The sequence below is a fragment of the Vipera ursinii genome, assembly GCF_947247035.1.
Source record: "Vipera ursinii genome assembly, chromosome: 5".
Classification (NCBI taxonomy): Eukaryota; Metazoa; Chordata; class Lepidosauria; order Squamata; family Viperidae; genus Vipera; species Vipera ursinii.
In genome coordinates, this window is record NC_139518.1 from 43951912 (window position 1) to 43965314 (window position 13403).

Sequence of the window (13403 nt, forward strand, 5' to 3'; positions counted from 1 at the left end):
CAAGTCAGAAATCAAAGCGGGGAAAGATAAATCCCTAAAACCTACAAACATAGAGTCCTCATGGCAAGTGAAAAGGATGTTCATTTGAAAACACACAAATGGATTGTGATAGCTCCAGGGATTAATATTTATGTGGAAAACAGAATGCCTCAGTCTCTATAAAAGAGGAGAAAAAGCAATGAAATAAAACTTGTTTCCTTTTTCTCTCTCTAGGTGAAAGTCGAATTTCCTAAGGTAAAAGAGAAGTACTTGAGCGAATATTGTTTCTCAAGTACCTATATTATCTCCCTGCTCAGCCAGAGATACAACTTCACTAAGGAAAAATGGCAGAATATCCATTTCCTGGAGAAGGTATCTTTAACATTCAGAGGTGGAAATTAAGAAGTGGTGGTGGAGATTTATTTTAGAAGCTCACAAAACTTTACACTACAATCTAAAATTAATCAGTTGGTTAAAAATCTATTACACTAATATATGGCAGAAACCAAAGACAAATGCTAGCCACAATAAAAGTGTCTTCATAAATCTTGCAAAAGACACCCAGAGGTAAGGCTATTCACATTTTATAGGGCAAGATAATCTGCAGTGTTGGTTCAGCAATTGAAAAGCCTTATTCCTCACCCTGTATCACTCAGGAGGGACACAGACGATGGTTTTTAGTATTTTATGAAGCAGGTAGACCAATATGAATGGAAGTGCAATATCATGAGCACAAAACATTAAGAACTTTGGAGACCAGGAGTAACACTTTGGATTGATTCATACAGCATGCTTATCGTGGTTGTCGAATTTTCTGAAAATTTTCTGAATGTTCATAATTTATTGAATCGTAAGCTAGCTAAAAGGGCCAGCTTTGCCCTTATGTAACTTCACAAAAAAGTAACCAACCTTAAAACCAATCGATCTTAGCAGATAGTGTGAATTAAGCTGCTAAACCTGACTTGATTAAACTTATTATGCAAACCTAATCACTGAATTGTTGGAGAAACTTGCATGTGAGCCAATCTGGTGTAGTGGTTAAGGCTCCAGGCTCGAAACCAGGAGACTGTGAGTTCTAGTTCCATCTTAAGTATGAAAGTTGACTGGATGACATTAGGCCAAGCACTCACAGCTCAACTTACCTTACAGGGTTGTTGTTCTGGGAAAAATAGGAGGAGGAAGGAGTATTAGATATGTTCATAATTTAAGTTGTTTATAAAAATAATAAAGGTGGAATATAAATATATATTTTTTTAAAAAATATAGTGTTTGCACCACTTTTCCCCAGAGCTGCTTGGTATTTCATTGAGTGATTCTTGTCTCCTTCATTTTCAGATTCAAAAGAGTGATGCAGGATGGACGCTGGGCTATATGCTAAACCTTACCAACATGATACCTGCAGAGCAGCCCTACACACATCTCTTGTCTCACACAGGTTTTATCAGCTTCATGGTCATCTGCTCTGCTCTAGTGATGACTCTGCTCTTAGTAGGCTGGATGATATATCGTAAACCAAAGTGCCTGAGAAAGGAGATAATCTAGGGTGCAAAAGGTAGTATGACACATCTATGGAAACACTGTTGTCAAGATCAGGAGGTTGTATTTTCCTACTCTGCTCTGCTGAAATATCTTGTTTATATGAGGGCTTTCTGGACCGTTTGCCCTGGCACCAACAGATGCCAAAACAACAGCATGCTACCATTTTATTCATCTCCCTCAGATTGAAGACTCACTTTTAATCCTACTCTAACTGAGGGTTGATAAATTCTTGCACACGCTCAGGTGTGCCCCTCTCTCAGGTATGCCACTTCATACATTGCTTTGGTCCTGGAAATATAGCACAGGGACATCCAGTCAGAAATGACGGGCTGAACACTGCAAGGACTAACTTAAGCTGATAGCTGCAGCTGTTCTTGGATTTGGTGTTTTCTTTCATTCTACTGGAAAAAAAACACAAGCATTCAGAAATACCACCTACTGGCCCTACCCAATTACAGTTTTGAAGCAGTCCTTTATCAGATTTGTGATAGTATTTGTATTATTTCATTGTAATAATGAAATACTGCTAAGCTTGTAAGCCGCCCTGAGTCTTTGGGGAAGGGCGGGATATAAATGGAATTAAAAATAAAAATAAAATAAAATAGCATTTGTAACAATTCGTGTATGAAAGAGGATGAAAGTGAAAACCTTTGACAATAACTTACCAATTCCTGGGAGAAGAAATGAAGAACAATCCAAAGTACTCTACTAAAAGCTAAAGAACAAAATGCAGGTTATGAATTTGCAGCTTGACCCAGAAAAAAGGAGCAGTAAATTATTCCTGATGTGTAACAGTTGGTACCTGAGTAACAGGCCTTGCAGTGATGAACTATTTATTAAGTGTTCAGCTGCCTTATGTAAGTTATATAGTTCTTGGGCACTGAGGTTTGATTTCACACTGTATATTATAAAAATCCATTGGTATTATTATCATTCAAAAAATGTACTGGGGAAGAAGGAAAGAAACCCTTTGCACATGTTTGCAATGTTGAAGAGCAGAATCTGTGGAAGAAGAATTCCTTCTTACAAGCACCAAAAGAATGTTCCTAGGAAAAAAAACTAAATACTGTATGGTTTGGTTTGCACCGAGATTTTATTGTAAATTTAGGAATACAGGTAGTCCCTGACTTACAAAAGTTTGTTTTGTAATTGTTCAAAGTTACAACAGCATTGAAAAAAGCAACTTATCACCATTTTTTCACACTTACAATCATTGCAGCATCCCCATGGTCACATGATCAAAATTCAGACATTTGGAAACTTGATCTAGCATTTATCTGATACTGGCATTAAAGGAACTACAACAGATAAAAATAATTTTTGTGCTGTTTTGCTAATTTAAGGAATCTGCTTTTATTTAGCTCATAATTATAGAAATAGAAGAATAGAATATAGAAACTGTTTAGTATAATGAAGAAGTGGTTCACATTTGTTAAGCATTGGGCCATTTGGGGCGTTTCTTAAACTATAGTAGCTTATTCATTCTTAGCTATAAACCATATTTTATAAACTACAGTGTCTGAGCTGACACATTGTACTAAGTCATAACGTGTGTTTTGTCTTAGTAAAATGTATAACTCTAAAATGAACATGAATTTTACATGGCCCTTCTTTTTTAACATAGAATGTTTTTCAACAATATGGTTCCCCATCTCAGGAATTTTATTTAAAAGAAACATACTTTTGACAAGTAATTACCCTTTAAAAGAGTTTGCAAAGAAATGAAAGAGAATAGTATTTAAAATCTGATGAATAGAAGTAGCAGTATGCTTCAACAGAACTTGAATGAGAGTGGTGAATCAGAGTATGAAACATCCTCATATCATATTCATGCCAGTAAGTATTGACCACATTTATGTGTCAGAATTGTTGGGAATCTTGCCTTAGTGAGAATAAGCAGTACAGTATATACTATGCCACATATTCACATGCCAATTACTCAAAATAAGCATTCATTTTGCACTAATTCTTTAAAAGCTTTTTCACGAGTCACCAAATGCCTTCATGTTAGTGAGCTGGTTTTCTAGATGAGTTGCATTTAAACTCACTCATCTTTGCACATTCAGAACCTTCCTTAGTCAAAATATAGAATAAATGAATAAAAATAAATAACAATGTTCTACCTACTTTTCAGCTACTTCGGAATTTTAATGGAGAAAAAAATCAATTGACATTCTTTCAGTATCTTTCTGCCTTACTGGTTGGATTGAGATAGTCACTAGAACAAGTGACAGTGTCTTTATTTCTGCCAGTCTGATACTACTCAGATGTGCTGGACTACCATAAGCATCATCCCCAGCTAGCATGTCCAATCCTCTTGTTGAAAAGATGGTGGCACTGGTGGTCCTACATTCCTGGAAGGCCCCATGGTTGGGGAAAGCTTGTCTACCTCTTCATATTGATCCTAGTTAATAGGTGTCTTTTGTGGTTTAAACTGTCCAAATTACACAATGTATTAGGTCTCTTTTCCTTTTACCGGGGTTGCTACTGAATTAGCAAGAATTCCAACTGTAGGCATATGGTGGGAAGGGAATTAAGTGGAAGGAATGTACAGTATATTATTAAACATCTGTGCCTAGTAGCCCCTCTGGGCTGCAGGCTTGGAGGAAGAATAATTCAGGACATGTGATGCTGGGATGCTATCACATACTTCCTGAAAATAGTTTAAACCTTGTCTTTTCTGTCCAAAAGAAACAAATATTCACTTTATACATGTGTATATATCTGTATTTATATGGAATATTAAAGATGTTTTGATTAATGCCATTGGTGTTTGTCCATTATTTCCCAAGTGGAGTGAGAGAACAATGTGGCAAGAGAAACAATTTGTCAGGTGTGAAAGACCAGGTCTAGACATGAAGGTTTAATTACCGTAAATTGATTTATTGCTGAAAGCCTAAGCAGAGAACTTTTCTCAGCTAACAGTCAGCATCTGCCTAGTTACATAAGGGTCAATAGTACTAGTTCTCTTGTGGCAATGTAGAGATTCTAGGCTCACTCCCCTTTCACTCCACCTCCGGGTTCTGCCATCCCTTCTCCTATACAGTTTGACCCAGAAAGAAATAGCAAAAATGCCCAAATTCCAGCAGTTTCACTGTTTATAGTTTAAAATCTCACTGATGCATTCCAGAAGCTCAAAATCAGACTGTTTAAGCAAAATTCCTGCTCATTTCCCTGAAACACAAAGCTATGGGGATTGTTCTGCTGAATTAAGGGGGGAATTAGGAGATATTAAGGTTTAGCCCTCATATGCATTAAGACAGTATTTAGATGATAAAACAAATTCATACTGCAGGTATCAAGAATCACAGGTTTAATACTCTGGAAAAAAATCTCTTCAAGAAAAAGTAAAATACAACAAAGGAGATGAAGGATTTACTAACTCTTTCCCAGTAGACTTATAGTTAATAATCTGATTTATTGTTAATAATCTGAGATAAAAGAACAATTGAAAATTCCACTAATATCTATATTTATTTTTTCAGAATCCTTATGTCTTATTTTCTTGCCAGATGTAACCCAAACCTTAACTGTTCCTTTATTCTGCATTTTGGTCATCATCACTGATTCAGCTATCTTCTTTTACCCCTTAGGCAGATCAAAAACTTGAGTCAAAGTAGGGATGCACCAGAGCTGAACAAATGGATGTTTCAGTTCAAGATGTGGTCAATTCCGCCTTTCAATTGTTTTACAAATCAAATAATATAATTGGGTGCTTTCAAGACTTTGGAAAGATTGGGAAATGATTTGGAGATCTGATGACTGGGTTTGCCAGGTCTTAGCATTACTGCTTCTTTCTTCCAAAAAGAAAATAAGAAGAGGAAGATTAAAAATCAAAAGGGACCTGGTAGCAACTTTTCAGATTAATAATTTTTTGAACAATGTAACATTTCATAAAGCACAATTAACCTCATCAGAAGCATGGGGTAGCTAAATTGATGTAGGGTTTAAAATGAAATGAGTCAGGAGAAGGGAAAACGGTTTTTATGCAGATGCAGGATACATATGAAAAAGATTGCAAATACCTTATCAATTAACAAGTACAGTATGATATGTTAAAAACCCATTTTGTTTTGAGATCATATAAGGTAGCCTAAAACAAAAAGATGAGTTTCTTTGTTCCAAAGCATGTATTGGAGCCTCATGGGTTTATACTCTGGTATTACTTTGTTCTTATTTTGATCCTATATCAAACTTATATTTCTCTTAAGCATTTTCATAAGTTCTGATCTGTTTATCCTACATACAATCCAGAGAAAATTGTTGGCAGATGATGGCATTTATAACTTTAGAGGAAGAACATAGGAAGATACCTCTACTTGTGTGTGAAATTGTTGAGGTTACACCATTTACATTGGTGTAAATGGATTTGTTTTAGGGTCTGGCATCATTGAATAGAATAGAATAGAATAGAATAGAATAGAATAGAATAGAATAGAATAGAATAGAATAGAATAGAATAGAATAGAATAGAATAGAATAGTGCTGGAAGGGTCTTTGGAGGTCTTCTAGTCCAGCCCCCTGCTCAAGCAGGAAGACTTATACCATCTCAGACAGGTGATTGTTCAGTCTTTTAAAAAAAAACTTCCAGTGATGGAGCGCCCACAGTTTCTGGGTGTAAGCTGTTCCACTGGTTGATTGTCCTCACTGTCAGGAAGTTTCTCCTTAATTCCAGGTTACTTCTCTCTTTGATCAGCTTCCAACCATTGTTTCTCGTCCTTCTTTCTGGTGCTCTGGTGAACAACCTGACCCTCTCTTCTTTGTGGCAGCCCCTCAGATAATGGAATACTGCTATCAGGTCTCCCCTATTTCTTTTCTTTGGACTGCTCCAAACCCAAGTTCCACAGCCATTCTTCATACGTTTTGGTCTCCAGGCCTTGGGTCATCTTAGTTGCTCTTCTCTGAATTTTTTCCAGACTCTCATCTTTTTTGTGATATATGGTGACCAAAATTGGCTGCAATATTCGAGGTGTGGTCTTATTAGGGCTTTATAAAGTGGTATTGCTTTGTTGTTGCTTGCTTGTGAGAATTTCCTTCAAGCTAAGCGGTTGGTAGTAGGCAAGTACAGGTCTATAATCAGTGCTTATGAAAGTACAATGTCATTCTTCAGTATGAATTGTAGCTTGTTAATAATATGCTTGAATGACTTGAGCTTTGAGCTGTAGGTAATAACTACCACTGTTCTGTTACTCTGTTTTCATGGTCTGACTTTTAATACCACCCTGGGAAATAAACTTGCTCTGTTGGTTTATCAGTGGATGGGTAGTTCAGTCTGCTGAATGCCTGGCTTGATTCCATCAGTTGAGCAACTCTGTTAAGCAGGTCAGAACAAAGGGAATTATAGCATATGCCCTGGCTTATTGAGATCAAATTGGAGATCTTTTCTGGGGTGGAAATTGTACAGAGGGAAGAAGGGATGTCATGGATTTTATTACATTGACACAAAGTAACCAATCCATGCATTTTATTACTTCTGCAAACCCTGCCTTTCAGGCTGACTCAGTGCTAATCTGCTATTTGCATCTCACCCTTCTCCTGAAGATGTGTTGTTTGAGCTTTACCTCTTCCCGTAACCCATATCTTATATCCATATTTCATAATACCTTGTCTGCCATATTGCAGGCTAAATGGACCTGGTCTCCTTAATAGTAGGCTGCATAATGCTCTCTATGTTGATTGGGCTGATAAAGTTGCTATAAATGGCACAAAATAAGCCTGAAGAAGAATCAACATTTGAAGCACAATTTATTGAGCAATGTGAGGACCCATCTTCTGTATATGTGGTTTGATAGATGCTGAATTTGAGATGTTGCAAAATGAATGAACATGAGAATTATCCTGACTTTTTATGATGCTGTTAATAAGGCAAATATATTAGAAAGGCTTGAAGTTAGGCTAGCCCAGGGGTAGGCAACCTCGGCTCTTTTATGACTCATGGACTTCAACTCCCAGAATTCCTGAGCCAGCTGGCTCAGGAATTCTGGGAGTTGAAGTCCATGAGTCATAAAAGAGCTGAGGTTGCCTACCCCTGGGCTAGACCTACATCAACTGGAAATGTAAAGCACTTTGGCGAGCATGTGGTGGTATGTTGTTAGCTGAGAATATGAATGTTACAAAATTATATGCTGCAATAAAGAGCAGGAATCTGAAAATTAATCAAGCTAGTTATGTTTCACAGGGAAAAATAAGTTATAAGATATATAAATGGTTAAAAACTACAGCAAATAGATCAGTGAATGTACTTTGACAGTATGGTTTAATGAGGAGGAACATTTGATTAGGAGTTTAAAGGAATTTTTAGTTTTCCCTTCAATTCAGGCTAGCTACCACCTTCTTATTTCAGGATCTCCCCATAATTTATTTTATTTAGACAAATTGCACATTCTTTTTGTTATGTACTGGGCTTTTGGGTACCACACCATGTGCATTGCTGGAGAGCTAACGGTTCTCCAGCAACCCAAACAGGCCATCTCCGGTCCTGCAATTGGTCAGCCCTAGGCAGCAAGCGCGGGTTCAATCCTATTGGCTGCTACCATAGGGTTTGGCTATATATTGTGGCTAGGAATGGACCAAGTTCAAGTACAGTTCCAACAAGAATAAAAAAAATGAGTTTTTATGTACTCAGCCATGTGTCTTCATTCCTGCTCACCAGAGCCCACGACTTAACAGTGGCAACGAAGGTGGGATCCTGCTTCACCCTTTAAAAGGGCTGAAGTTAACGAGGGGTCAGCAATACGCGTTGGAGGGAAGAGGCATTTCCCCCCCTAGGCTGGCTAGTAAAGCCACACTAGTGGACGCATGCTCAGTGGACGCATTCCCTGAGACTAAGAAGCAGGATCCAAGAACGCAGGAATCAAAGGAAGATGCCAAAGGTCGGCAAGCTCAGAGAGTTCGATGTAAAACATCCAGAAAAATGGCCGTCTTACCTCTCGCAAGTGGAGAACTATCTGAGGGCAAACCAAATTGCAGAGGAAGCCTAAAAGCCACCATGTTGCTATGCATGTGTGGACCAGCAACTTTCGACCTAGCAGAAAACCTTTTCGCACTGATGCCCATCGAAGCAGTATCATTCACACACCTTAAGAAGAAGCTGACTGGGCATTTTCAGCCCAAGATGTCAGAGATGGTGTGGCCTTTTAAATTTGACCAAAGAGTGCAGCTACCCGGAGAGACAGCTTCAGAGTTTATTGCGGGCCTAAGGCAGGCTGCACGCCTTTGCAAATTCTCAAACTTAGAGGAATGACTGAGAAACCGGCTCGTCTGTGGCCTTCGAGACAGAACCCTCCAGCAGAGACTGTTTGCAAGACCCAATCTCACATTCTCCGAGGCACAGGACGAGGTCATGGCCGACGCCGCCAGGGGTGCAGTACAGACAGTGCAACCCACCAAAACTTCAAAGGTTGAAGATTCCATCCATCTAGAGGTCGCCAAATGCATCGGAGAATCGTCAGAAGATGAAGAACCCAAAATCAACAAGCTCCAAAGGCAACCAAATGCGCAAAACCGTGGCAACCACCAACGAGAGAACTATTACAAGGCAGTTCTCTTACCTAAATGTAAGGGGTGCAGAGGCAACCATCTTCGCGCCAATTGCAGATTTCGCTCAGCCACGTGTAGAGCTTGCAGAAGGACCGGACACATCGTGGTGGTTTGCAGAGCCTGCCAGAGAGACAGGCCACCCAAACACTAGTCAGAGGAACCGACTAGGAGAGGTACTGGGGCCCAGGGTCCAGTTAGTGAGGGGTTCTTCAGAAGCTGGAGGAGCATTTGCCGCACCGGGGCTTGTTGTCCCCTCAAGCCTAAACTAAAGCTCTTGATAGAGCTACAAGGAGTTTCAAGTAAGATGGAGTTGGACTCCGGCTCGGCAGTATTTATCATTTTGCAGGACACATTCAACTTTGTGTGTAGGCACAATAACCATTGGGCTAAACTACGGCCCTCAGATATTATTTTAACAGATTTTCAGAATGCTCACGTTAAAGTTAAGGGTGAAGCCACATTATTGGTAAAATTTAAAGGGTTTTTGGGGCACCTGGATGTCATAGTAGTAGAGGGCCAAAGAACGAGTCTTATTGGACTTGATTGGTTCGATGCTTTAGGCCACAGGTCTGCAACCCGCGGCTCTGGAGCCGCATGTGGCTCTTTCAGCCGTCTCCTGCGGCTCCCAGTCCTCTGCCATGTGCAGTCCAAAAAAAAAAAAATGGGACTAAAAAAGTTCAACCAATCAATTCAAATATGCAGGGTAGGTGCATATCTCGCCTTGGCTCCACTCTTCAGTCAAATCCTGTTCTGCGCATGCGCGCATGTATGCGCATGCGCACACATTTTTTGTGGCTCCCAGTTTTTCCTTTTGTGAGGGAACCGGTTCCGAGTGGATCTTTCACTGTTTCAGGTTGCTGACCCCTGCTTTAGACATTCAAATTACAGGCATTAATCGGACACACACAGCAGACCTCATGACTGTTTGCGAGGAATATGCAGATGTCTTTGAGTCAACCCTGGGGACGTACACTGGCCTGCCAATTTCTTTTAAGTTAGATCCTAACGTTGTGCCAATTAGGATTAAGCCACGCAGGGTCCCCTTTGCCCTAAAGCACAAAATTGATTCTGAAATCGATAAGTTAGTAGAACAGGGCATATTACAGCCTGTTGATGGGGGGGAGTGGGAAACTCCTATTGTCACCCCTCTGAAGTCCAATGGGGAAGTTCGCATTTGCGCAGATTATAAATGCACATTAAATAAGGCCCTTAATCAACACACTTACCCGGTTCCTGTAGTCAGCCATATTTTAGCCTCTTTGCAAGGGGGAACCATTTTTGCTAAACTTGATTTAGCACAGGCATATCAGCAATTGCCAGTTGATGCCACAGCCATGGCTCAAACAATAGTAACTCACAGAGGGGCATTCAAAGTCAAGAGCTTACAGTTTGGAGTCAGTGTTGCACCGGGTATTTTCCAAAGGATTATGGAACGCACACTTAAGGGTATTCAGGGTGTCTGCCCCTATTTTGATGACATTTTCATTGCCGGGGAATCCCCAGAAGTGTTGGCCAATAGGCTCAGGACTGTTTTGCAGAGGCTCCGCGATGCGGGCCTCAAATTGAGAAAAAAAATGTAGTATTGGGGTCTCATCAACGGAATTCTTGGGGTTCCGTATCAATGCTAATGGAATTCACCCCGCTGAATCAAAAGTGAAGGCCATCAAAATGGCTCCAAGGCCAAAATCAAAGGGGGAGCTGCAAGCATTTTTGGGCCTCCTAAATTTTTATCACACATTCCTACCTCATAAGGCTGTAATAGCAGAGCCCCTCCACAGGCTGCTGGATAAAAAAGTCCCTTGGAAAAAAGTTTCCAGGATCTGAAAGCCCTTCTATCGGAAAAGTCCACTGTAAGTCATTACATAGAGTCTAAATCTGTATGTCTTGCATATGGTGCATCTCCCTACGGGGTGGGGGCAGTGTTAAGCCACATAGAGAAAAATGGGAAACCGATTGCTATTGCGTTTTATTCTAGGACTTTATCTTCTGCTGAGCAGAATTACGCACAGATTGATAAAGAAGCCTTGGCCATAGTGGCTGGAGTTAAGAAATTTCATAATTATTTATATGGCAGGGATTTCACTGTCTACACTGAACACAAACCTCTTTTGGGGTTGTTCACAACAAACAAACAAACTCCCCACATACTATCTCCAAGAATGCTGAGATGGTCTATATTTTTGTCTGCATACAATTTTAAGTTAATTCATAAACCAGGGAAGGAAATGGGCCATGCAGATGGCCTCAGCAGACTACCACTGCCACTAATGGATCCTGATCCAGCTCCTGCTGCTAAAATATTGTCAATTCAGGACTTACCTGAGTTTCCCCTCCACGCAGGGGATATTGCTGCTGAAACTGCCACAGATAAAATTCTGAGCAGAGTTTTGTCATAGGTATACACGAGCTGGTTGGAAAAAAGTCCAGGTTCTGAATTTCAAAGTTATTTTGTCAGGAGACATGAGTTGTCTGCACACAAGGGCTGCATTTTATGGGGCAACAGAGTCATTATCCCCACTTCATTGAGGGACAGAGTCTTACACTCTTTACATGAAGGCTATCCAGGCATTGTAAGAATGAAAGCCTTAGCTAGAAGCTCCTTTGGTGGCCTGGCCTGGATAAGGCTGTAGAGGATCAAGTTCATGGTTGCTATACTTGCCAGCAATCAAGGCCTGAAATGCCTCAGGCCCCAGTTCACAGGTGGGAAGAAACGCATACCCCCTGGTCCAGGGTTCACATAGACTACGCTGGGCCTTTTCAAGGACAGCTTTTCCTGATAGTAGTGGATATCCACTCAAAATGGCTGGAAGTAGTTCCAGTCCCTAATATGACTACTGCTAGGACCATCCAGGTGCTGAGAAAACTCTTTGCAACCCATGTGTTGCCTGACATTTTAGTTTCTGATAATGGGGCTCAGTTCACTGCTGCTGAGTTTCAGGCTTTTCTTAGAGCTAACCTCATCAGACATGATACGTCTGCACCGTTTCATCCTTCTTCGAATGGACAAGCCAAACGCATGGTGAGGACAACAAAGGAGGCACTCAAGCGTATTATCACAGGTGACTGGCATCACAGATTGGCAGAATTTTTGCTCTGCCAGCATTCTACGCCCTGCACTGCTACAGGTAAAAGTCCTGCTGAGCTTCATTGGAGAAGGCGTTTAATTACTAAACTGGACAGGTTGCATCCAGACAGAGTGGCAGCAGAACCCTCTAGACCAAAACCCCCAAGGGGGCTGCAAATGGGTGATTGGGTTTGGGCCAGAAACTATGGGCCTGGAAATTTGTGGGTTCCTGGTCAGGTGACCAAGGCATCCGGACCCCTATCTTACGAAGTGGGGTTGGAGGGAGGGTGACTGGTCAGAAGACACATCGACCAACTTAGAAAGAGGTTTACAGAATGGTCACTAAGTGAGGACTGTGGCATAAGTCCCTCCCAAGGTCCTCAAACTGGCACCCAAGCCAGCCCACACCAGAACCACCAGGGTTTCCCCTTCTCAACAGAAGTTGATTCCGAGGAAGAACCAGGAAGCTCAGAAGTGCAACATGGGACCCCTGACCAGGCGAACCAGCCGAATCTCAGCAACCGCTGTGCGTACTCTGCAGAACAGACCGACTCTGGGGTGGACCAACCTGGTGAGGCCAGCCAGAGTGTTTCAATCCCCCTGGATGATGGAGCACAAGGGGACATGGGTCTACCCAGCCCACTGGGTAAGCTGGTAGACCACAAAGTGAGAGGAACTCCAAGGCGTTTCTCCAGGCCACACAAACCTCCGGCATATCTCACAGACTATATTGTTAAATAAAGTGATGTATAGTGTTGTCACAATTGTACCACTACCTACAGAAATTGGGGCATTTTTAAGTATGTTCATTGAGACATTGTTTAATCTCTTTGTAATCCTTACTGCATTGGCAAGCCGTTTAGCCGTTGTTTAATCTTATTGTAGTCCCTACTGCAATGGCACGTCTGTAAAGGTCACGTAATGTCATTCTAGCCACCTTGAATTCATAAGCATTATTTTTTTACTATTTTGTATTATTTTGTTATTATGCATTTTGGTTGTTGGGAGTGATTTATAAGTATTGACTAATGTCAAGTTTATTAAGGGGATTATAGCCTGATCTTAGGAGGGAGGGGTGTTATGTACTGGGCTTTTGGGTACCACACCATGTGTGTTGCTGGAGAGCTAACGGCTCTCCAGCAACCCAGACAGGCTGTCTCCGGTCCTGCAATTGGTCAGCCTCAGGCGGCAAGCGCGGGTTCAATCCTATTGGCTGCTACCATATGGCTTGGCTATATATTGTGTCTGGGAGCTGCCCAAGCTCAAGTACAGTTCCAACAAG

The 13403-nt window shown here is 41.0% G+C and overlaps 1 protein-coding gene across 1 annotated transcript in view; it reads left to right on the plus strand.

Moving 5' to 3' along the window:
- Nucleotides 1-4281, plus strand: part of ENTPD1 (ectonucleoside triphosphate diphosphohydrolase 1) — a 40875-nt gene extending 36594 nt beyond the window's left edge. The window contains exons 10-11 of the mRNA XM_083363206.1: nucleotides 214-351; nucleotides 1315-4281. Of these exons, the coding sequence (XP_083219332.1) occupies nucleotides 214-351; nucleotides 1315-1521 (345 nt within the window). The 3' untranslated portion in view covers nucleotides 1522-4281. The remainder of the gene's footprint in view (nucleotides 1-213; nucleotides 352-1314) is intronic.
- The last annotated feature ends 9122 nt before the right edge of the window (nucleotides 4282-13403 follow it).